The sequence below is a fragment of the Dasypus novemcinctus genome, chromosome 14, assembly GCF_030445035.2.
Source record: "Dasypus novemcinctus isolate mDasNov1 chromosome 14, mDasNov1.1.hap2, whole genome shotgun sequence".
NCBI lineage: Eukaryota > Metazoa > Chordata > Mammalia > Cingulata > Dasypodidae > Dasypus > Dasypus novemcinctus.
In genome coordinates this window covers 32,353,524-32,379,686 of record NC_080686.1, presented here as the reverse complement: position 1 = coordinate 32,379,686, position 26,163 = coordinate 32,353,524, and the positions used below count along the sequence as shown (strand labels likewise).

The 26,163-nt window shown below is 41.5% G+C and overlaps 1 protein-coding gene across 1 annotated transcript in view; it reads left to right on the top strand.

Annotated features, from left to right (window-relative positions):
• SLCO5A1 (solute carrier organic anion transporter family member 5A1) overlaps positions 1–26,163 on the top strand; it is a 146,813-nt gene that overhangs the window by 88,270 nt on the left and 32,380 nt on the right. Inside the window, exon 5 of the mRNA XM_058275631.1 lies at positions 463–627. Within this exon, the coding sequence (XP_058131614.1) occupies positions 463–627 (165 nt within the window). The remainder of the gene's footprint in view (positions 1–462; positions 628–26,163) is intronic.

The following is a 26,163-nucleotide window of genomic DNA, read 5'->3' as shown; positions in this document are numbered from 1 at the left end:
TCTCCCGTGGGCTCCTATAGCCCTGGCTGGGGACGTGTGAACACAGAAGTGTGTTTTTTCCAGGAAGTAGTAGTTGGGTAAAGTCTGACTGTAAAATAGGGCTACGCTGCAGGTACTTGACGCATTTAGTAGACACAGGAGTCTTAACAGAGACTAACATTTATTTTAATCAATGATAAAATTAATTTCCTTGAAACAGTTTTTGAAATAAGAGTCATCCATTGGGTACTGTTTGAAAGGACATTTGTGCATGGGTATATTTCCTTAATCCTAGTTGAAAATTGAAAAAGCAACCAAAGTCTATTAACTAGAGGATGATTTCTAATCAATCATCGGATTTTTCTGTTTTTATTTTCTTGTTGCAAATATTGCTGAATGGCTGTTTCCAATTCATTTCAAAAAGCAATTTTATTTTCCATCCATTGTTTATAACATTCATTTGTCATTTTTGTCATTTTGTAGACCTACCAAGAGCAGCTGTCAGGATCTTAAGCAACATGACATTCCTTTTTGTGAGTTTGTCATACACAGCTGAGAGTGCCATTGTAACTGCTTTCATTACCTTCATTCCCAAGTTCATCGAGTCACAGTTTGGTATCCCTGCTTCCAATGCCAGCATCTACACTGGTAAGGCACTGCCTTTAGAGCTACTTGAAAACATATCATTTTTGACCACTGCACTGAAATGGAATGAGTGAAGAGAACATTAAGCTTAACATCAAAGTATTAGATTTTAGGGGAAGGGAGTCCTGGAATGGTTTCTTTTTGATTCAGATCGTAATAGTGTGTGACATTTTTACCAACTGTGTTTTGGAAAGAGGAACTTTGCATAATTATGTTTTTATGCTTCTCAGTTTAAAAAGATGAAGAAAAGGCAATGACATTGAAATTTAAATCTGAATAGACCTTTTTATGAGTTGCCATTAAAAAGTCATAAAATATTAAATTTAAGAAGAAACAGATAGTCTGAAATATAGATTGGTTCTATGGCACCAGGATTTCCCCTTGGTAAATGTGAACAGATTTTAATTAAATTAGCAGAGATTGTTTGTTAGAAAGGAAATTTCTGAATTTTATTTTAGGCGATATCTTGTCTTGGCAAACTGATTTTTTAGGAGACTTTGATATATATACCATAGTGCTTCGTGCTCAAATCTTCTTTTATAGTAAAGATGGATGCCTAGAAATGTGGGAACGTGAATTCTCATATTTTGGGGGATTTTCAGTATATTATGTCATATATTATTCTAGATATTTCCTTAGTGGTTTCAAAGATGGTCGAATGACTATCTTTTTAAAGGCCCAATTTATTAATAAAGTATATTTAAATAGTTAAGTCAAAAATATGATAACTTTTCAGAAGACTTAGGCCTGTACCTTCTCCAATACCCCGTTCAAAACCTGAAAATTAACAGGCAAAAATGTATCCTTATAGAAAGAAGTTGACATGAAATATTTGAGTAGCAGCTTTGTTCTCTACTTCATTTTTCATGTAAAGAGAGATATATAATTGGTTTGTGGGTCTATGATAGCAGATATTTTTGTAAAGAATCTACTGTTGTATATGAAAAATGTGATGAAAAATATGCTTTTTTCTATCTGGGTTTGAAATATATATATTTTCCTTATGTAAACAGAGGTAAAATTTCCCGATTATTTTAGTTTGGTTGTCAGAAAATTGGAACCTCCCATTTCTAGTTTAACAATTATGCTAACACCATTGAGCAGTGATTGGACTGGCAGCTTCTTGAACCAAGGGCTAGATTTGGTGCCACACAGCTGTTAAGTGAAGTGTGATCTCAAGCATTGCCCAAATTATATTTCAACATTAAAAGGTGTTCCTGTCTGGAAAGAAGATTCAGAGTCAAATATGGGCTTTGTTGAGTTAAAGCATTACAGCGTTCTTTTCTGCAAGACTTTTGTAGCCTCCTTGTAACCAGTGTGCCCTGTGCAACTCGAGAGGAAGATGCTGAGTCCAGTCCCAAATGGATTTGCTTCCCAAGCCCCGTTCTTTCAGAGGCGCCCCTCTCATGGCCAGTGTCCTCAGGACTCATGCCGGGAAGCACGGCTAGTGCCTTCTGCTGGCTCCTTTGCCAGGCAGACCAGGGAGCATCTCCTTCCAGAGGAGCCTGAGTTCCTAGGGCAGTGTAATTTCAGTGCCGGGCCAGGCGGGAAGTGACGCGTGTCATCTGCAGACTGACCAAGGCCGTCTCTCCTCGCTGTAAAGGGTTCAGCTGGCCCCAGGGGGTTTGGCTGCAGGTTTTCACAGCCTTGTGTGGTTGAGGCCATAGTCAGAAAATGTGACCCACTTGGTGAGGTGCCGCTTGAATGAGGCTAACTCAGTGTGCGTTCTGTGCGCCAACATCAGGAAGCAATATCACAAAGCGCCAATTCTGTTCTGGTTTTGTCATTGGCAGCTTTTTTTTTTTGGATCATTGCCAATGCAATTTTAGACACTGTCTACTGTGTTCTGATAAAAGGCTTTCTATTCCCAGCTCATATACTTTTCCATTTTCCTTTTTATAAGATAGCAAATATTGTGAAGGCTAAGAAGATAGCCTTATTGATTTAGAGTAGTAGGTGGACATCTACCTGTTTTATTACAGTAAGATTAAACTGGAATGATAATTCATTTAAAACTCTCCTTGGCTTTTTTGAATTTTTATCAATTTAGTCCTTATTGTCTGAGAAGAGTTGTTTTCTTATTTTTTATTTTATTTTTTAAGGACTTAATTTTTGTTCTTTTGTTTTCTGAAGCCCTTTCCATGCATATAGAATGAAATGGATATTTAAGAAATTCATCTGAAAAAAAAAAAGCTTCAATTTTCAATCCGATAAAATTTTCAAGTGAAAGTTCTTTTTCATGTTTCGTAATTGTTTGGAGAAGTACCTTGACTGTCCGTAACCATTTGCTCATGTTCTATTGTATGGAGCTTCATCTCTATCCTGTACTTCTCAAAGGACAAACCTTCACTCTCTCCTGCCGTCGCTGAACTCCAGCTCTGTGCGTGGCACTTTCTGTATGTAGAAGGGGAAATAGGAAGAATCCGTCCAGGACCTCAAATTGCTCACAGATCTAAGAGGAGAGAAAAGCTTACAAACAAACGTAGAAAAGTTGTTTACATAAATTAACAGATAAATTGGGCTACAGAGATTATGTTGGCTGGTGAGATGGTATGATTAAGTTGAGTTTCATGGAGGAAATGACTTTTAATCAGGCTTTTAAGACAAAGCAGAAGTTGCCCATTTGGAGTTTGGAGGGAAGGCATTTAATTTAGGTCCTGTGGAGGACCAGCTTGAGCAGAGGCAACCGCAGGAATAAGGCTTGTTGTGGCAAAAGCAGCAAAGCAAAACCCCCCAAAACCACGGCCCATTCGTTAGGGCAGAGATAGCAGGGGGTCCGAGAGCAGGCGGGCTGGCGGGGAGCAATGCTCTCTGGCGTCAGGGTGAGAAACCCGCTCGGGCTTTAGCTTCCCGTGGCGTGGAGTGTGAGCACGTGGGGCAGAGGGTCTGTGCTTGCATCTCCCTCGCCCTCTAGACCATTCGGGACCACATCTCTTGCTTGAAATGAAAGATGATGAAGTTGACGCTTTGCAAAAGATGGAAACCCCCTGAAGGAGGAGGTCGACAACATGGGCTTGACTCCCACCACTGCTGTTTAATGATTGTGTGACTTTGGGCACCTCACGTTATCTCCCTAAACATCAAGTAAAACAAGTTTGTAAACTGAGGCCAGTAGCTCCCCTGCCTCTCTATGTGTCAAGGATCAAATGAAGTAGTGAATAGTGATCTGCTCTGAGGCTTTCCTCGCTTCAAATGGGCACTACCAAATTAAATATATACTAGAACTTATTCACATAGTATAGGAAAGAAATTGTTATTTATGATGATAACACCTTATATTTGAAGCCATGCTGTGTGAACAGATTTGGGAATGGAACTCTGTAATCATAATACTGATAAAAATAATAAAATAAACTGCTTACATTCACTGAGTGTACAGGTCTCTCTCAGTGTTTTTATATATAGGAAATAATTTAATCCATAACAACTAGTGTCTGTGACGTAGGTATTATTAATTATGCCTGTTTTTCAGATGAGGAAACAGAGTCTAGAGAGGTTTAGGTGACTTGGAGACACACAGATATTAAGTGTTAGAGGGGAGGCTGGAGCTTTGTGTATAAACATTGATACATGCTTTTTATTGAAATATTACCGTAGGTAGATACTGTTGTCATCACCTGCATTCAGTATTTTTACTATTTCCAGAGAAACAGCATTCTGGCTATTTTAAGATTCTACTTCCAACCACTCTGCAGCAGCCTGTGGAGTCGAGCCAGTTAAGAACAGTCATTTTCAGAGCACCTTCGTCTTTCAGCATCACCTTTGCTTGCCCAGGAACTGGTCCTGTGGTGTGCAGAATGACAGAGTTAGGGGTTAGTCTGTCTCTACAAAGGACTAGGCTTGGGAAATTCTATTTAGTTTTTCACTGTAGAATAATCGAGACATTTGTTTTTGTGGGAAGGGGGATTAGGTGGGTGTATGATTTTTGCAAAACTTACTACAATTTTTATTGTTCTGTGATTAACCAACTATTTGCCACTTGTCTTCAGTCACTGATTTGAGATTTTGATGAAGAACTTCAAAGCAGTGCCACGGAACTAAATTTGTAGCCTTTAGGAATTACTGCATCTTTAGAAGCAAGCGGGTCATGAAGGTGTTTTGATTCATTTCACTCCTCAAAGGGCATTAACAACTGCTAATTTTAATGAAGTTAAATTAATTTAACTTAATTATTCTTCGGTTGTATAAGAGTAGTTTTAAATCCATTTTTGCACCAACTTTATAAACGTATATGTGGATTTGTTTTTTAATACTGAGGTTAGAACTTTAAATACAAATAGAATATATTAGGATGAAAATACTGGGGCATCACTTGCCATTTCTAAGGTCAGTGATGACTTTGATCTTGAGATGACACCACCTCAAACATGGTGTATTTTGAAAGGGAAGACAGAGGTGCTAACACACCAGCCTTCTGTGGCAGCAGCTAGAATTTTCTCACTTACATTACTTTAAACAGTCTTGAGGTGACTAGAAACTATCAAATGAGCCTAAATGACAAAATAGGCTATCTTTTCTAGAGAGGTAGTTATCCCACTGAATTACATTTTAAATATTTGAGTACCTACCATATGGCAGGTTCATAGCCAGAGCAATAGCCAGTTATTGCCAGTCTTCTTTACCAATTAAATTGCCAAAGACTCAAAATGAAAGGACCCAAAACGACCACTCATCCCCATCTGCATTTCTTTCAGGGAAAGGAGGCTCTGTGGCTACAGCACCAAGTGAGGCTTTGTATGGCACCTGCAGCCTGTCTCACAGTGGGGATCTGAGAGGGCTGGTGGGATTCCCATTGTTGCCTCTCTGAAAGGTGTGGCAATACCCACGATTTGTCTGGGATCAGGCACCACTGATCCATGCTTCTGGGTGCATGGAACACCCAGGAGCCAGGGAGCCCAAAATGGAGTCTTGGCCAGACTTTATATATGTGTGTGTGTATATAATAATATAAAATATTAAAATATATATATTTTTGATAATATTTTTGGCATTTTTGTATTTTTCTGGTCATATAAGTTCCTCAACAGCAAAGCTGTCTTGGGCTCTTAACAATACCAGGTGCACGGGAGGGAGACCTGATATAAATCATCATGCTCACTGTTATCAGTAAATGACCCTGACAAGCTGATGTAAACCACGCTGAAATTCCTTGGACTTATGGTTTCAGTGCAACTCTATTCAATGTCTCTCCTCCTACCTTGCCCACCGGTCAACACCTCATAGGCATGCTTTCTTAATGCAGCAGGACAGCTCAAGCTAATTCCAGGCCTGCTGAAGTTACCTCTCAGAGCTAACCTCTGAGTTACAATGGGACACAAGACAGACGTTGTTTTTGCCCGTAAGCCACTAGCCCACTGTGTGGCTTCAGCACATCAGTTTTTCATTCTAATTCTCCGTTTTCTAATCTAACAAAGATTTTTGCCTGGAATGGACTTGATTTCTTTCTGCTCTAGCATCTTTGATTCATTTTCTCAAGACCACCTGTTCCAAATGAGCATTCTCACATTCCCCATAGGGTCTGTTATTTTCTTATGAGGGACTAGGTGGTAACTGATTCATCATTGCAGCATTTTATTGTTGTTTTTAGGAGGTACCGGAGATTGAATCTAGAACCTTGCACATGAGAAGCAGGTGCTCAACCACTTGAGCTACATCTGCTCCCCTTTTGCAGCATTTTTAGTTATGTTGCATCATCACAAACCCTGCCTAGGACCAGCCAGCATTATCCTTATCTGCATTTCTTTGTTATGGGCAGCCCCTCTTTCAATCGCAGACTGTCCCTTAACTGGTGGTCGCATGCTTTCAGCCAAGTCATTTACCTCTCTGTTTCCCATTTGTAAAATGTGAGCAACTATACCCCAGGGCTACTGCAAATAATTAAAATTCTATATACATAAAAGTATTTAGCATATGTTATTAACAGATGCTCAATAAATATTAATTTTCCCCTTTTCCCTTTTTCATGTTAAATTTAAATCCCCTTTAAAAAGTCTCATTAGGTTTTCTGTTTTAAAACAACTTTTGTGCTGGTCTAATTTAGAGCAGTAACTGAAAGGCATTTTCCCCTTTCCCGTATGGCTCCCTTGTCTGTTTGCTTGTTGTCTGCTTTTTTTCCCCTCCTCTTTGCTTGTTTTTTTTCTTTACGAGGCACTGGGAACTGAACCTGGGACCACCCATTTGGGAGGGGGGCACTCAGCTGCTTGAACCTCCTCTGTTCCCTGCTCATTTGTTTTTGCTTGTTTGTTTTGCTCCTTGTCTGCTCGTTGTTTGTTTGTCTTCTTTAGGGGGCACTGGGAACCGAGCAAGGGACCTCCCAGGTAGAAGGTAGGCACAGAACTGCTTGAGCCACATCCGCTCCCCGGGAAATTATATTGTTAAATGCTACCTGCTAAGAGAAATAATATATTCAAATGAAATTGTGAGAAGGGATTATTTTAGTTTTAGTCAGAAATGTATAGTAGCAGAAACCTGGGGAAGGGATAGCAAGGAGGTTTTGAGGAGGAATCTTGGTATTCTTAGTGGTATCATGAATCTTTTTCTCTCTTTCTTTTGAATTGCTCTAAATCAGTTTCCCCGATGACCATTGTTTCTTTTGTGTTTTTTCCTGTTTGCTTACCAATATTCAGAGTAAGAATTTACATTCTAGCAAATTCCAATAGTGACCAATTGTTTTGTGTGTGTGTGTTTTTAGGAGGTGCCAGGGATTGAACCCAGGGCCTCATACATGGAAAGCAGGCGCTCCAGCCACTGAGATACATCCACTCCTCAATGAAAGTTGGTGTTTTAGTTTGTTTTTTGTTTTTTAGGAGGTACGGGGTATTGAACCCAGGGCCTCTTACATGGGGAGCAGGCGCTCAACTACTTGAGCTACCCTGGCTTCCTTTCTTACAGCTGTACAGCACGCTATTGTATGGAAGTATCATGGTGTATTCAAACAGTCCCCATATTGAGCATTGGGTTGTTTCCATTTTTTGCTGTAAACACACAATGATTTGTGTAAGTGATGTCATACCAAATAACCACTTCATCCAGTATACTTCTTTCTTCTAACTATTTAGTTGGATTTACAAGGTTTCAGTTTGCCTTTATCCTGGCACAGAAGCTGATTCCAAAGAGGGGAAGGGGATTAAGAGTTCACAAAGATAATTGTCATATAATATTCAGTCCTTAGTAAACCTCCTCTGCCCAAGGTTTAACGTCTTCCCTCAGATTGTTATAAAGATCCCAAATAGTTTTTGGGAATCCAAATCAACTTTGCGTGTCTCCTTCACTGTGAGTCTGTAGAGTGACAGCTGTCATCGTTTCCTTCCTTGGGCTCCCACACCGAGCCAGCCTGTGTCCAGTCCTCTCGGTGATCCCGCAGCCTGGTGCTGCTCCCTGCAGTGTAGCGGTGAGGAAACAGAGGCGTGTGGGGGAGCTAGCCGTCCATAATGCAGGTCCATGGTCTATAGATGGAGATGATCCTCCTAGAAGCTGCTTGCATTTTATGAATTTTATTATGCTAATTTTCTCCCCTCCAATTTTTCTGAATTGGAGGTGGAAAGACAGCATGGTAATTAAGAGGAAGATGAGTTTTGGAGGCAGGCAGATTGTGTTTGAAATGTTTGCTCTCTTTCTCCATCCATCCATCCATCCATCCATCCATCCATCCATCCATCCATCCATCCATCCAGTGCTTCTGCTATGGGCCTGGCCCTATGCCAGGTGCTAGAGCATTGAACTGAAGGAGGCTTGGAAAGGTACCATAAATATAAACGTACAACTGCTGTAAAAGTGTAACACATTGTACATGAAGCCAAGTTCAGCTAAATCAGTATTGAGCTAGGGTTAAATCTTTCTATCTCTGATTCATTTACTCTTCATTTATTTTCTACCTCAATTAAGCTACTTTTTACAACTCTCAGGGAGGGAAAAGAAATTTTAAGTGTTTTTTTAATTTCATAGCTTAAAATTGAGGACATTTATGTCATTTGAGCACAGAGCAAAGAAATGTCCGTTGACCAAATGTCTTAATTAACTGAAATTTTTTGTTTCACTCATCTTCGATGATTAATAGTGCAGTCCTTGTAACTGGATTTGTTTCCCCTGAGCATACACAACACACACGCCGAGAAAAAGAAAGACAAGCACCGCCACTTATGCGCACGATCCTGGGCTGTGAGGAAATTCAGGCCCAGCACTCTCCAAATTTCTCGATCTGATTTCACAGCCCCATAATGGTCACTGACGTTCAGTAAGGCTCAGAGGTGCTGTGAGCACCTTAATCATCAAAAATACTGTATTTTCTTCACAGATCAGGATTGACTTATGGAATATACGATGAGTTTAAAAGATTAGGAAGCTTTTCTAAAGAACTGAAAAACTGCTGGGAAGAATGAGGTGTCGGAAACAGAAGTAGGAGCATTTCTGCTGCAAAGCACCTTGTGTGTCCCTTGGTGAAATCAGTATCTAAGACACACCCAAGTAGACCTGATGAATGATTGAATGGAATCATTTCATCTCTCTGGGCCTCAGTCTCCTTATCTCTAGAATGAGGAATTGGTTAGATGACCTTTCACCAAAGGTGGGCTACAAACATATCGCCATGTCCCCCACCCCAGCGAAAGCCTCTGGTAGGTATCAGAGGCTTTTGATAACTCTTCTAGTTACTTGCGTTAACCAGTGCCTTACCATTTTACTGCGGGTGTATGTAATACCTTTTCCTGGCAGCTGAAATTTCTTTTATGTATATTGGTTCTTTTTCTCCTTTCTGTGCACGGGATGGGACTATGAGAAGTTGAATTGCTGCACGTTTTGCCTCTTTTGGGGAACATCGAGGACTAAGGTAGCTTGATAGTTAAATTTCTGCTTTTGAGCACCCAGGAGCTTCTTACTGGGCCTGAGCCTCTTGTCACAGGTCTGTAACCTGCTAAAGTGCAGTGGCGCCTACTTGCTTTGTCCCACGTCAGCATGCTGCGAGCAGAGACAGAAGGTCTGGGGCTCGAGTTCTGCCTCTGCCACTTACTAGCTGTGGATCCTTGGGGGAGTTAGCGGATGTCTTTGGTCTCAGGTTTACAAGCTGTGACTGGTGTAATCATGTCTATTTTATAAGATGGTCGAAGTTTTTAAAAAGTTAAAAAAATGTCTTAACTGTGAAGAACAACACAAATATGAATTATTATGGGAAGGACCCTGGTTTCCCTCCCTATTTACCAAGTAGCCTGCCCTCTCTAACAGGACAGGAGAACCCAGATTATTTTTGAAAGAGGTGAGGAGAGAGGAAAGTAGAGGCAGAGTATAATATTATGCAAGTTTTGTAAATAGGTATATCAAGGAAAAGGTGTGAGGTGAATGGTTCTTGGCCTCACAAGTAGTGGCTTGACTGGAGCTAGAGACAAACAGTTCTTATTCCAAGCCCATTTCACTATCTCTAGTGTCCTTAGAGATATCTTTTGTTGTAAAAATCACATCCAGAGCTACTAAACATCTTGGCCTATTACCACACAGGCAGGAAATACCTTACTCTTTTATTTAAATAATGAAACATGTGCTTAGATAGTATTAGAATTGTTTTTTTAAAGGTTCGTTTATTTATTTCTCCCTCCTTCTCCCCCCCCACCCCCAGTTGTCTGCTCTCTGCATCCACCCGCTGTGCATTCTTCCCTGTCCGCTTCTGTTGTCAGCAGCAAGGGAAGCTTTGTCTCTTTTTGTTGCGTCGTCTTGTTGTGTCAGCTCTCCATGTGTGCAGCGCCATTCCTGCGCAGGCTGCACTTTCTTTCGCCCTGGGCGGCTCTCCTTACCGGGTGCACTCCTTGCGCATGGGGCTCCCCTACGCGGAGGACACCCCTGCGTGGCACAGCACTCCTTGCGCACATCAGCGCTGCGCATGGGCCAGCTCCACACGGGTCAGGGAGACCCTGGGTTTGAACCGCGAACCTCCCATGTGGTAGACGGACACCCTAACCGCTGGGTCAAGTCCGCTTCCCGATAGTATTAGAATTTGAAATAACGTCCTTTTGTAGGCTAAAGTGTGTCACAATGGACCACAGAAATTTTGTTTGGCTGCCAGGCTCAACTTCCCACTCTGGCATCTTATTTTTTGCCAGAAGTAGATTTTGGGGTTATTTGGATTTGTTTATGTTAGCCTGATTAAATGTTAGGCTAATATGTATTTTTTGTTTACAAGTCACTGTATTATAAATTTTCTTACGTTTTTATTTGCAGTGAGGTAACCCACTTTATGTTGGTATTTTAATTTAAATGGTTATTTAGAAACCTATGTACATATATCTCTCACCCATGTAATGGACAATTTATGTATGCTGCTTTTATGTGGAATGTTTCAATATCATTCTGAAACATCTTCCTTAAATTTATGGGAAATAAGTACTATACAAAAACCAAGCCCTTTTGGAAACACGTTGAGCTTTGTGTACTCACTCAGTGATGAAGCAGAGAGGGCAGCTGTTTAGATGCCCATACCCTTTGGCAAGGTTTCCGGTAGAGCATCTATTCAGGACACTACAAAGTTTTCTTTGTTCTCATTTCAACCTTGCTCTCAGAGATAGTTATTCATTTAGTCAATGGGTTGGTAATTATGGTTACTATTATTATTATATATATTTACAACACAGCGAACTGTCAATAATTTGTACCTAAAATTTTTGCTTATTTGAACAAAGTCATTGTCATTAACTTTGCTAAGCAAATGATTAGACACAATTGAATATTTTAAGGGCGGAATATTTAAAATCTTAAGAAAACATTTTTCGCGTTGCCTCTAGTACTTTAGGAGTGTCAAGTGTCTTTTCATTGGTGACAAGTAATATGTGATAAGCCTTATTTGTCTTTAGATCACATTCCCATGAATCTTGGAAAAAGATAGTAGAAATTTTGTATTAATATAAAATATGGGTCAAGGACCTAAATATTAAGAGGTAAAATGATAAAATTCTTAGAAAGTAACATAAAAGCAAATCTTCATGACCTGGGAGTCAGCAGTGGATTCTCACATATGACACCAAAAGCATGAACAGCAAAAGAAACAAGATAAATTTGGCTTCAACAAAATTAAAATCTTTTGTATATCAAGTGAACTAATCAAGAAAGTGAAAAGATATGTACTAAATGGGAGAAAATAGTTGCAAACGTATACAGGACAAAGGCTTAATATCCAGAACATATAGAGAACTTCTATAATGGAACAACAAAAAGACAATCCAATTTTTCAAGGATTTGCAGATGGCAAACACATGAAAAGATGCTCAGCATTATTAGCCACTAGGGAAATGCAAACCAAAACCGAAATGAGTTACCACTTTGTACCCAAAAGGATGGTTATTATTAAAAGACATGGAAAATAGCTAATGTTGAAGAGGATACTGAGAAGTTGGAACTCGAGTGCATTGTTGGTAAGAAAGTAAAATGGAAAAAAAAGTAAAATGGTGCAGCCATTGTGGAAAGCAATATGGCAGTGCCTTAAAAAGTTAAACACAGCTTTTTTTCCTTGCTCCTTTGCCATCTTGTAGCTGCTCTTGGTTGGGGGCTGTCCTGCACCCAAGGCAGGAAGATGATGGCCTTAAAGAAGACGGAAAAGTTGCTTAAGTCTATAACTCGAGATTCCAACGAAAAGTGGAAGGTAGATGCTGGGATACAGGCAGACTCTGAAGATGATCAGGCAAGGCAAAGCAAAACTAGTCATCCTTGCCAACAACTGCCCAGCCTTGAGGAAATTCAAAATAGAGTACTATGCCATGTTGGCCAAAACTGTTGTCCATTGCTACAGTGACGGTAATAAATTGGGCACTGTGTGTGGAGAATACTACAGTGTGCACATTCCTGCCCTTGATCCAGGTGGTTCTGATATCATTAGAGGCATGTCAGAACAGACTGTCAAAAACAGATCACATAAAATTTTTCTTTAATAAAACGGTCCAAAACTTGTTTAAAAAAAGTTAAACACAGAATTACCAAGAATTACCGTATGACCATCATGAACAGAGTTGTTCTCTGAGGCCAGGCAGCTCATGAAGGAGGAGAAGAGGAGAAGGAAAAGAAAAAGATGATGTTGATCTACCTACCTACCTACCTGCCTACCCACCTACCGACCTGTATCTGCCCTGTGTATGTGCTCTATGTATGTGCTTCTAGCCCGTCCTAGGCTTATAACCCAGGAATACTATGCCCATTCCCTGAATTTATTCAGTAATTATCAAGTACCTATGATATAGCAAATAGTTCTTGTGGGCATGATGGTATATATGGAGATATTAATAGAGAACTATTGGGGAATGGATATGGCTCAAGCAGTTGGGTGCCCACCTCCCACATGGAAGGTCCCGGGTTCAGTTTCCAGTGCCTCCTGAAGAAGATGAGCTGCCGCAACGAGCTGGGAGTGGATGTCAAGCGGTTGGGCACCCGCCTCCCACACGGGAGGTCTCAGGTTTGGTTCTCAGTTCCTGCTAAAAAAAGAGGAGGAGACAGATGAGGGAGTCATCTTGGGGTAGGAGTGGGGGGGAATAAAAATAAAAATAGAGAATTATTTCTTTAATAGGAAATCTTTGCATCTTGGAAGGAATTTTTAGTTAAAGCAGTAATTATTAGAAAATACGGGAACTAATTTTTAAAAGAAAGACTACTGTGATCTTATTAGTTTTAAAGGGACTTTTATTTTATGGAGCTCCAGGTACTTATACATTGCTGTATCTTTTTAGTCACTTAGTATATACTGCTGTTTCTAAAATTCGTATTGAAATTGTCCTGCACAGCCAAGCACTGATCCCCTTTTAGAGGGAACAAAACATCGAAGGCAGATTATGCAGCTAGCATTAGTTAACCTTTTCTATTTGATAATTCTGTTCATGTGTTTTTAAAAATATCAATCTCTCACCTCAGATTCATTTTTTTGAGACTGTTAGGAATAAGTGATAGAATACTGACATCAGAAATACTTCAGAAAAAGTAAAACTAATTTGTATTCAAACATTTATTGTACGCATTAAACCTACAATGAAAACTGCCTATAGGTAGAACAAAAATGTATTTTTAATGTTATACAAAACAAATATGTCTTTACAAATATTTCACCGTGGTAAAGAGCAAGGTTCTTCAGTGAGCATATTTTACTGTTTTTTTTAATGTTTGTATGAATAAACTGCAAATGTCAATAACTTTCCAGGGTCTATATTTTATATAGTCTCATATATTATGGCTAAATTATTATAATCATCTCTTTATTAGCCAATTTCATTGATACGCACACACAGACCACATGTACATGAATCTTGGTGTTTTAGATTGAAGATTTGAGTTTGGGTTAGGAGGTAGTGCGATTAAGTGAAAAAATAAGTAGGAATTATGACACTAGGTTTCCACTTTAGATGGAGTAATGGATTTTGGAATAAAGCCTGAGAGAACTCTTTGTCTTTGAAATTAGATTTGTGTATTAGCTTTGTGATATTGGACCAGATATATAATTGATGTGTCTTTTAGTTTCCTTATCCATAAAATGGGGATAAGTAGTAATCCATCTCATGGGTTAAAGTGTCAGTACTTTAAGTCCATTATATAAGTACTTTAAGACTTAAAATGCTCTACAAATTTATCATGATTAATCCATTATCATTTCGTTTTTCCAAAGTCTGTTTCCTTATCTGTAGAAGCAAATAATACCTGTTCACAGAGCTGTTATATGGATCAATTAAATGATATGAATTTGCTTTGAAAACATTATCAGGATATATTTCTCTCATGATTTTTTAGGTTGTTGCTGCTAATTTGGGTTAAAGCTGAAGTCATCTTTCTCTAACATAAACACATTCAACTTTTACTTACTTAAAGGTTAACTGTTTATTATTTGTTTCATACCTCATGATTGAAGATAAAAATACATAAGCCCCTCTGAAAGGAAATCTAAGGAGTTTTCTATTACTTTAGGTAGAAAATTAGTCTAAACCCTTTGTGAAATAGAATTTGGAAAAATTGACTGTAAAGCAAGTTTCTATAAATAAAATTTTTTTCTTTCACTTTTAAATATAAAACTGAGCATCCATTCCTATGGAAAACAGTTGGGCTAAATATTTGGAAAAAATTACACAAAGATTACAAACCACTGTAATTTAAGCCTGAGAGTGTTAGCTGCGTATAAATCTAGAACAGGTACTGGGTTTGGAGTCTGGTCCTTTCTCTGGCATTAACAAGCCATTGATCTAAGATAAGTCACTCATCTTCTCTCAGCCTCTTTTTTTTTTTTTTTTGTCATCTATAAAATGAGGGAACTGGAGAGATGATCTCTAAGCTCCTATATTATAGGATTACATTTTGCTGAGAGTATCAGAGACCCAAAGTAAAAGAGGCTTAAATAAAAGAGATGTTTATTTCCCTCTCATGCTGGACATAGGCAGCTCAGGGCTGGTGTAGTGACTGCAGTTACCCAGGCTGCTTCCCGTTTCTGCCCCATCGTGGACTCTTGTCCTTATGGTACAAAGCGGGACTCCAGCTATCATCAGTGCATTCCAAGCAGGAGGAGGGAATAAAAGGAGGGAAGAAGGCGGTGGATGCCCTACTTTTGCTTACTTTATTGGCCAGAACTTAGTCACATGGCCCCATCAAGTTGCAAGGAAGGCCGTAAACCAATTGGAATGTCAGGAGTTCTATTACTCTAGGGCAGGGATTGCTAAACTGGCCCGTTGGCCAAATTCAGCCCACTGCCTGTTTTTTTTTTTTTTTTTTTTTTCATTATTGTAAAAATTTCATTAGAGAAGTTGTGAGCTAAGAAAACAATCGTGCATAATGGGCAGAATTCCCATACATCATCCCTCCACCAACACCTTACATTGTCAAACATTTGTTATAGATTATGAATGAATGTCGTCAAACTCTTACCACTAACTGTAGTCCACAGTGTACACTTGGTATTATTTTTCCCATACGACCCCTATTAGTAACACTGTGTATTAGTATTGTCCATTTGAGACAATTTGAGAACACGCTCATATTTATTCTGTTAACCATCTTCCACCACATGGTTCATTGTTTTGAACAGTCCCATGCCTCTTTGCACTGTTTTTGTAAATAGAATTTTATTGGTCCACAGTCATGGCCATTTGTTTACATATATCTTTGGCTGCTTTAGCAGTGCACAGGAGAGTTGAATAGTGGTATCAAAGTGGGGCTGAAAGTAAAAATATCTTACTCTCTGGCCTTCTTTATTTAAAAACAAAACAAGCACACACATAAAACCTTCTAAATTCCTGTTTTAGAAGGAAGAATAGTCACTAGGGGATAAGTAGCAATCTCTGCCGTAGCTCCCTTCTAAGTTCTCTGATACTGTGACACTGGAAAGCAAACAAAAATGCCAACAATGAATTTCATACACTGTGGGAATAATGTTGAAAATGTTAGTAAATACTAAAACACCAAGTTCTTGCTTGTTCTAACAGGCTGAAGCTTGAGTTGTTCTTGCTGAATTGCATTTGTTTTGTTCTCTCCATATCCTCACCTTATCATGGTCATTTTCATTTCCTGCCCGGTTGTCTAAGATGTCAGCTAAACTCTTCTGCTTTAAGGGAAAAAAAAAACAAAAACAAAAACGTTTTTATTTTGCATGAGTCTTGCATAGCATTCATTTTGGTGAAAATAAAAATGTAGAAAACGCATTTAATCCTGGTGAAACCCTCCTAGTGTAATATCTGGGGTTGACCATGGCCCAGTGACCATCAGGCTGTGAGAGGCGTCCCGTGGCAATTGACTGGGTGCTCCATGGCTTGGACAGTGGCTGGGTAGCATTTTCTTCCTTTGGAGGCTCATATGTATCATGCAGGGTAAAATTTTAAACAGCTATCACACTTACTTTTTTTTTCTTTCCTTTTAGCTTTTCAGGGTATTATTGTTTTCCCAAGATAAGTTTTATTTGAAAATATGTGATTTTACTTCTCAAAACCAAGAATGGATAAGGGCAGGGGACCCTTTGGAGGGATTAGGTGTTTCGTTGGGTGGTTTAGACATGGATCAGTTTGTGGCGCTTCTCGATGCATTAGGAAGGCACACGGGGACCATGTCATCTGTGTCCCTTTTAGTGCTTTTTACTCAAGGGATAATTTTTAAAATGCTGATGAAATGGATTTCTGAAAGCTAAGTTTTCTTAGTAGGTTTTACGTCACTTAAAGCTGCTTAGACTATTCGAATACTAGAGTATGTTTACATTTGCAAAACTTAACGTTATGGGTTTCATTAGCTGATGCAGGTCCTTTGAAGCACAACATCTTCAGGTAAAAAGTACAGTAAATAATATACGGTCTTAAATTTCCATTCTTGTCACTGTGTTGCCTAAAGTTCTTAAAAGCTATCTCATTCAGAGAGCAAGGAGGCTTGATTAGATCATTTTGAGGTTTTGTTTTTTTTCCTAGTTATAAAATGTTCTCATCTTCAATAAACTTGGCTCTCAGTAACCCCAGTTTAATGGCTAGATGGGAAGAGTGAATACTTGGGTGTCATTGATTGTCCATGTATTCCATGTTAACTCTCGTCCCCCAGGTTTTTGCTCAAATGGCACCTTCCCAATAAGCCCATACCTGGTACTTCCTTCTTCCAGCACTTCTGATTTCCCCGTACTCGGCCATGCATTTTTCTCAGCCGTGCTTTTCATTTTCTAGCATTCAGTATGATATGCTTAGTTACTGGTTTATTATTTGTCTTTCCCCCTCCACAGTAGGTTGTAAGTTAGCTCAATGAGGGCAGAAATTTTTGTCATTTTTATTTGCTACATATCTCCAGAGTCTAGAACAAGGCTTGACCCAGAGTGGATGCTGAATGTTTGTTGTTGAAAGAAACATATACTTTTAAAAGGTGTATTTTTATAAGTTTGCTGAAAGTGATATTTAGCAACATGCTTTTAAATAACACAAAAGTGAATTTTAGACCAGCTTCTGTTTAAATGATTGAATATTAAAAATGCAACACAATAAGATATCTACAAAAAACCCAGAGCTAACATTATACTTAATGGTATAAGACCGGATGCTCTCCCCCTAAAATCAGGATCAAGATGAAGATGTTCACTCACTCTTGCCACTTACGTTCAGCTTTGTAGTGGTGGTTGTAGCCAAGGGTGTTTAAACAAGAAAAAGCAATACAAGGCATCCAAATTGGGAATGAAGAAGCAAACTCTATTTGCAGATCTGATCTTATATAGAGGAAATTCTAAGGCATCCATCAGAAAACTTTTAGAACTAATAAGTTCAGCAAGGTTGCACGACACCAGGTTAATATACAAAAACCAACTGTATTTCTATACACTTGCAATGACAAATCCTAAAATGCAGTGAAAACAGTTGCATATATGATAACATCAAAGAAGACGCTTATGAATAAATCTAACAGAAGTACAAAACTTATACTCTGAAAACTACAAAACATGGTTGAAAGAAATTAAAGAAGACCTAAATAAATGGAAAGACATCCCGTGTTCATGGATTGGAAAAATTGGTATTATTAAGATAGCAATAGTCTCCAAATTGGTCTACACATTCAGTGCAGTCCCCATCAGAATTCCATCTGGCTTCTTTGCAGAAACTGATGAGCCGATTCTAAAATTCATATGGAAATACGAGGGACTCAGAAGAGCTAAAAAATAATCCTTAGAAGAACAAAGTTTAAGGACTCATACCTCCCAATTAAAAAAGATACTATTAATACAAAACAATAGAATCAAGATAATGTGGCACTGGCATAAGGATCGACATATAGACCAGTGGAATAGAATTGAGAGTCCAGAAATAAACCTATTATACAGCCAATTGATCTTTGACAAGGGCCAAGACCACTCAATGGGGTGTGAATAGTCTTTTCTATAAATGGAGGTGAGACAACCATTGAAAATGGTGCTGGGATATCCATATACAAAAGAATGAAGTTAGATCCTGTTGGAGGTTGAATCATATCCCCCATAAAAGGCATATTCTAAAATTGATTGTGGTGATGGTTGTGTAACTTTGCAAATATATGTCATTGACTTGCACCTTTAAATAGGTGCGTTGTATAGTGTGTGAATTATATCTCAATCAAGCTGTCATTAAAAAAAGAAAGAAAAAAACCTAAAACATTCAAATAAATGAGCTGACTATATTAAATAGCTGTTTTGGTCCACCCTGTTACTTTGGTAGAATTAATGTGGTTTCTAAAGAGCAAAATTCTCACACGTCCCTTGTGAGTCAAGGACACTTTTAACTGGTATAGGTTAGGTGGACAGAAGTTTGTCTCAATTTTTTTCTTCAGGTAAACAGTTTTAAAAATATGCTTGATGGGAGCAGATGTGGCTCAAGCAGTTGAGTGCCTGCTTCCCACATGGGAGGTCCCAGGTTCAGTTCCCAGTACCTCCTTAAAAATGAAAAAACAGCAAGCAAACAGAAAAACCAACTCAGGGGAGCCAATGTGGCTCAGTGGTTGAGTGCTGGCTTCCCACATATGAGGTCCCAGGTCAATCCCAGCCCTAGTACCTCAAAATATATATATATGTGTGTGTGCATATGTACAGGTTAGTGGATGCAGTGGACTATTATTGGATGCAGTAACTATCAACTTTCTTTGGGAAGGCCTCGAGAACTGCTGGATTTTGCCATCCAGTGGAAAGGAGAGACATTGGAAACTTGATAGAAAACGGATCGTGCCCGAAGGGCCTCCTAGCGGGTTCTGCATTTGGCGTGGGCACACGTCTGAAGCCCTTGCCCTGTATGAACGGAAACACAGCACAGTGGCTTCCTACCAGTGCCTTCCTTTGGGGCTTATTTTGAGACAGTAAATAAGGTACTATTATTTTCCTGTGAAATTTCCTCTGTAAAAGTCTCCCACCCACCCCCACCCTCCTTGTGGTAATTTGCTTAAAGCTTTTGCTGTTTCACCTTCAGTTTCCCAGAGCCGGGGAAAAACGGAAGTAAGCACTCTGATTTTTGCATTTCATCGTTTCAAATTGTTTTTGTCCTCTGTGGTTTTATTGCCTGGATGCAGAAAACTCCTTTTGGTTTGTAAGCCATAAAAGATGAAATATTAATTTGATTTGATTTGGTTTTTGAATCCCTCTTGTGACACAGCTCGGCATTTGCTTTTATGCATTATTTTTAGCCAGAGCTTTGCAGAAAGCCAAATGAAAAGCATGGTTGTTTTCTCTGTTGAATGTACCTTTTATTACCTTTCCTTCAGTGCTTCCAGGACTTTGAATCCCCTGAGGTTGGGGCACTCATATTTCTCTCCTACTGAACAGTGTCTCCCTGTGTTGGCAAAGAGTTGAAGAAAGTGTTGTTAGGGGTGAGTGAGAACCATTTGCCCTAATAGTTTAATGCGAGCTTTATATAATTATTGCTGTGCTGAAGTCATCAAGCCCGTGGAGTTTAGAAGTGCCTAATTCGTTTGAAACTGTTTATTATTAATATCAGGTATGCTAGAAATTCTAGAGGATTCCCTCTTGGTTAGCAGCAAGTGGTCGCATCTGAGACACGCTGTGGCCGTCACAGAGTAATGACAGAGGAAGCCGTTGCTAGTGAGTCTGCGTCTGTCACTTTTTCCTCTAACTGAAGCTACTGAAGGGCAAAATGTGTCAGTCAGGCCAGCTACCTTCCTGGCTCATCTGGCTCAGGATAGCTCCTAAAAGAAGTCCCGTGGGCGCTTCCCTCAGCCAGGGCGCTTCTCCTAGTTCTCATCGCTTTCGTTGTGGCACGTGCTCTTCAGCCCATCACGCACAAGCTGCTTCTCTTGAATGAAAAGTCAGAGGGCATGATTTACGCCTTACCGCCCCTCCTTGCAATTTGGCTTAGTTATGATACGTAACATGATTTTAAAGAATAGTTTGTTCCTTGTCTTAAAACTGCCACAGAGTTGTAAAAAAAAAAAAAAGCACCACGATGAATCAATTCTAATGTTGCACCCAGTTCATCATTCTAATGACTCATTCTGATTTCAGAGTAACTCAAAGTCATGAGGTTTTGAGAATTAAATGAGGTACTATGGTAGAGAAGCTAGCACAGTGCCTGGCGCAGTTAGAATCTGTGTGTGTGTGTGTGTGTGTGTAGGCAGAATCCCCACCTCCGTGTGTGTGTGTGGGGGGGGCAGAACCCCCACCTCCGTGTGTGTGTAGGGTGGGGGCAGAACCCCCACCTCCGTGTGTGTGTGGGGGGGCAGAACCCCCACCTCCGTGTGTGTGTGTGTGGGGGGGCAGAACCTCCACCTCCGTGTGTGTGTGTGTGTAGGCAGAACCCCCACCTCCGTGTGTGTGTGGGGGGGCAGAACCCCCACCTCCATGTGTGTGTGTGTAGGCAAAACTCCCACCTCCGTGTGTGTGTGTGTGGGGGGGCAGAACCCCCACCTCCGTGTGTGTGTGGGGTGGGGGCAGAACCCCCACCTCCGTGTGTGTGTGGGGGGGGCAGAACCCCCACCTCCGTGTGTGTGTGTGTGTGTGTGGGGGCAGAACCCCACCTCTGCCCCCGTGCTCACCTGCCTGCCCAAGGCAGCTGTATCACCTGGAAGCCATAATGGCTGAGAGTGATGGTCCGTATTTGCTCATAGTGTTGTGTTTGCAAGACGTTTCTTTTCACCCAAGCTTAAGAAAACTTTGGGTGGGGAAATCATAGAGACAGTGGAATCTAGAGAGAAGAGCATGAAGGCATGTAAGGTTCTGAGGGCTGGTCTATATTAACTTAATTCACCACAGTGGGATATTCTGCGCCGTTGTGATTTCACAGTAGGAGCTACTGACGGGATGTGCCTTGTTACCTGCAGTGGCTTGGCAGTTAAGCCTTCGTTACTGCTGTTCAGTTTAGGATTTTGGTACAAGTGAGGTTTTTCAGGCAACAACCTGTATGTTTTGTGCCTATCAACTTTACACTGATTTTTGCCCCAACTTACACCCTAAATTTCCTGTGTGTAAAATGAAATATACCCTAGTTCAAGGAATAAGGAAAACTGAAATTAATGAATAAACCATCTGAAGATTTTACATAAGAAATTCTCTAACCTGATTTGTTTGTTCATCCATATCTTCCTCAGGCTTTAGAAAGTTCTAGAAAGAAATGAAGATAATGAAGATATGGTCTCTATAGTCCACAGGAAACTTAGTCTAAGTAGGAATGATGGAGAAGAAAATACAATAGATTGTGGCAAGTGTTGTGAAAAATCATTTTTCCTCACAACAGCACAGCTGAAGTTCCCTGAACCTAAGACGTTCTTGATGATTGATTTGCCTCATTTTGTCCTCTTCTCCTTCAGTTTGAGATTGTTTGTGTGTGCTCCAAATCCTGCATTATGCTTAGGTGTATTTTTGTGTCTATTTACAATACAGGTGCTGTGTACACATTGACAATAATTGAGGAAAGAGGAAAAATTCAGCCAGTAGCTTCTGTGTGTGGTAATAAACTGAACGCCATTTTTCATAAAGACCTTTTGGCTTTATGCAGCCACAGTTTTATAAGGGAGAGCAAGAGTATGACCCAGAACAAGTACTTCTCAAGTCTAAATTTATGGTTTAACAGTGCCTGACATAAGACACAGAGAGGAAGGAGTACCATTAACATGTCAGTTTACTTGGATAATAAGTAAATTAGGGATTTTCAACTGGAAGGTAGCAGTATGCTTTCATACCCTTTATGTACAAAGGGGTATCTTCTGCCTTGTCAATTCATAATTAGAGCAGCAGTGAGTCCTTTAGATTCAGATATAGGTACACAGTAACTAAATTTCTACACGTTTATGTGTTTAACACGTAGCTAAATGACAAAAGGTATATATTTTAAAGAATTAATAGAGGTTATGTTGGACCATTGATAGTTGGTAACTTATATATGATCCTGTAGATTACAAAGCATATGGAAACTTGCCTGATTATGGTTGCAACGTATTTGTGCACTGTTGAACTCATTCGTGTTAGATCCTGATATCCACGCTTGTTAAGATGATGATGGTGATGAGAGCCAGCGTTTACTGAGTAGATGCTACAGGTCAGACACTGCTCTCAGTGCTTCACGTGTCTTAACTCATTTGGTCCTAACAATCCTGTGAGGAAGGGTTTATTGTGATCCACCTTTTACAGATGAGAAACGTTCAGTAGCTTACCCAAGGGCGAGCGGCTTGAGGGGGCAGAGCTGGATATGAACTCCAGGAAACCAGCCGCAGAGCCCCCTCTCCAACCCGGATCTGAGGCACAAACTCCTGGAGTGACGCCCCCTACCCTCTACCGCCGTGGGCCCCCGGGCGTGGTCCCGTCTGTGCCCACCTCATGCACGTGCCGGAGGTATCCTTGGGCATCAGTTGGTTGTCTTTTCTCCGCCCGCCTGTCCCCCACACTCTGCAAGTCACAGCCGCTTGCAGGCTCCAGGAGCAGAAACTTGGGGCCGGCACTCCCACCCTGCCTGGGGGCGGAGAGGGGGGCTGGATCGGATGCAGAGGCTGGAAGGAGGGGGAGGCAGTGAGCAGTTTCTCTGGCGTCTGGGATCTGGGCCCTGAGAGGGGAGAGGCTGAACTGGGAAAGGAGAAGGCAGAGGGGAAAGGAGAAGGCAGAGGGGAAAGGAGAGGGCAGAGGGGAAAGGAGAAGGCAGAGGAGAGGGCAGTCTTAGCAGGAAGTTGACGGGCGGACTGCAGTGGGCTCACTAACATCAGCCCCTCCGCTCAGAGCTGCACTGCTCTCCACAGCTGACCCCAAACTACTAAACACACGGGGGCCTTGGGAAAGGGCCATGAGAAGGTGCTTCTGTTGCCCACCCCCCCCTGCTCACCAGCCCCCAGCCTTCCTTACTGGTCCCATAATGCCTAAAATTCCAAACACAGTTTCTCCCACACAAGCAGAAGACCTGAGCCATGTAAAATCAGCATGAAGGACCTGTCAGAACCTTTTGTTTGGGTAGAGTGGCAAGATTTAGGTGACATTGAGATGTCAGATGACGGACACCAGGAGATTTTAGTGGGTCTCTCTTGGGTGGTAATCTCGTATTTCCTGATGGCAAATTTTCTCCTAAGAGCTGGATGCTAATTAGGACGCATAGTTAAGTAAACTTGACTGCTTTTAATTATGACCTAGCTAGGAGCACGGGGATTTGTTTTGTTGTTATCCTACCGCAGTACCTGTCAGTCTGTAAGATCAATTGAAATATGAATTTTTTTAATGGACCGTTTTCATTTTAAATGTAACGCCTCGCCTGTTTCATAGCATTGGTGGTGGCTGTGTTTTACCTTAGCAAGGTAATCAGTCTGTCCTACCGAGCTGTCATCAGTGGGCTTAAAAGCTGCGGGGGCGCGTTGGTCCCCAGGGGCGGGGGTGCTAACGTGGAACGGGTGCCGGGCGCGGCGTCAGGACACCTCGGTTTCCGTTCAGATTGTCCGAGCTTTGCTGTGCACCGTTGGGTAAGGCACTTCTCTGAGACCTCAGCTTACTCATCTGTAAAATGGGCCATACCAATTTTATAGGACTATGGTGAGGATGAAAAGGTGAACGCTGGTGAGCAGGCGAAATGGAGCCCCTTGACGTGCCGCGCCCTCGGCCTCTGCCCCGCGCACGCGCAGTCGAGCCCACCGTGCCGCGGGCGGAGCTGCAGCTTTTGGTGTCCAGTATCATCGCGACCCGCTGCGCGCTCTCCTTGCCAACCCTCTATGTTTTCTTATTGAGTGTTCATTACTCCAACCCTTTGGCATATTTTATAGTTCTCAATATCCCTTCCTTCTAAAACTTGATTTTGTCTTTAGTTATATAGAAAAAAGTAAAGCTATAGAAGAAATTGCATTTACAACATTGATATCAGTTCTGTAAGGAAAAAGGCATAGAAAAAGACTGGAATGAAGTAAGCCAGGGGGGTTTGTTCCTCGGCCAACATGTGTTATATTCTGTTTCCAAAATAACGGAGGGAAAAAAAACCCAGAAAAGCTGCAGGTTGTGGCGCGCCCACCCCCTCCCATCCCCGACGCGTTCCCAGCCCAGACCCGGGAGGCCTCCCTCCTCTCCAGCCGACAGGACTGCAGCGCTGCTCACCGCACGCTCTCTCCATGTCTCAGCACATCATCTTTTCTCCCATATGCAGCCTTTCATTCCTTTATAGTCCATTTTCCTCGGAAGGTAAATATGCTGACGACCCCTTCCATCTTAGCAAACAAACAAAACACCCAATCCCCAAGTCCACCTCTAACCCTCCATCCAAACCCCTCCTTCCTTTTGCAGCCAAAGTTCCGGGAAGAGCAGCCGGGGCTCCCGGGCTCCCGCCCTGGCGACTCATCACTCGGCGGCCGCCTGGCCTCTGCCTTCCCCATGGCTGTCTCCTCTCGGCCTCATCTCCCCGGCGCCTCCCAGCCCTCGACTCTCTTGTCTGTTTCTCTGTGAAACTGTCTTTGGCTGAGGCTTGGCGCGGTCGTCCTACCTGGCCCACTGCGTCCTGTGTCTGCTTATGGGTCCTCCCTTCCCTCCACTGTGACAGACAGGCACCTCCGGGACCAAGTAAGGAAATCCAGTGAGAGGGTCTCAGAAGCTCCCCCAAGACCATTCGGCTAGAAAAGATGGAATGAGCACTTGAACTCCAGTCTTTGAGTCCAAAGCCCACGCTTTCCCATGTCATACACTATTTCCCAAATTTCCTCTTGCCTCAGTGGCTGCTCCTTTTCTCTTTTTTTCCTGTGGGCTTTTCTTTGTAGGACACCCTTGGCTTTGATTACATCTCCCCTCCCCTCCCTCTCCCCTCCCCTCCCTCTCTCCTCCCCTCCCCCTCCCTCTCCCTCCCCCTCCCTCTCCCCCCTCCTCTCCCCTCTCCCCCACGCCCCCAATCCAGTTGACTGCTCTTGGTGTAGATCCTTGCTATGGCTCATTTGAACTTTGTCTGACTCTAGTTTTTGGCCCCATCTAAGCTGCCTTCCTTATCACTGTCAGAAATGATCCATGTGGTGCACAACTCCCAGCATGGCAGACCCCGGCTCAGAGTTCCTCAGTGCCTCCCATCACCCATTCCTGGGACCTCATGTGGTCTCACTCTTCCTTAGCTATCTGCCCCATGTCCCAGCACTTCCCAGTAGCCTGTGTTCCACACTGCCCATATTTTGCACTGCTCTGAAACCCCAAAGCTGTTCGCTCTTTGCTGGTCCCTGGGCACGTTCTGTTTCATTTTTCAGATCTCAAAGATTCTGACTACTTCTATCAAGTGTCAGGTCAAATACTGCCACTTCTGTGAAGCCCTCCCTGATTTCTCCAGGGAAGAAGCAGGGGCTGCTTTTCCTGTAGCCTTCCTGTCCTTTGTATAATTGTTTCATTGTACTCTGTTGACTTGTCTTTTGTCTCTCTTTTAGATTGTAAGGTTCTGGAGGTAGGCACCATGATGATTATTCTTTAACTGACGAATATTTTTTAACATAGAGAAATGAATTAAAATATGGTAGAGATAATGAATAATTACAAAGAGAACACTTGTGTAATATTACCTAGGTCACAGAATGGAATATTTTTAGGACCAGGGGAGCCCCCTTGATCCTTCCTGACCTGCCCCCGCCCCTAACTTTGTTTTTGTGGCATTTATTTCCTGGATTTTCTTCACGCATGCCCCACCTGTG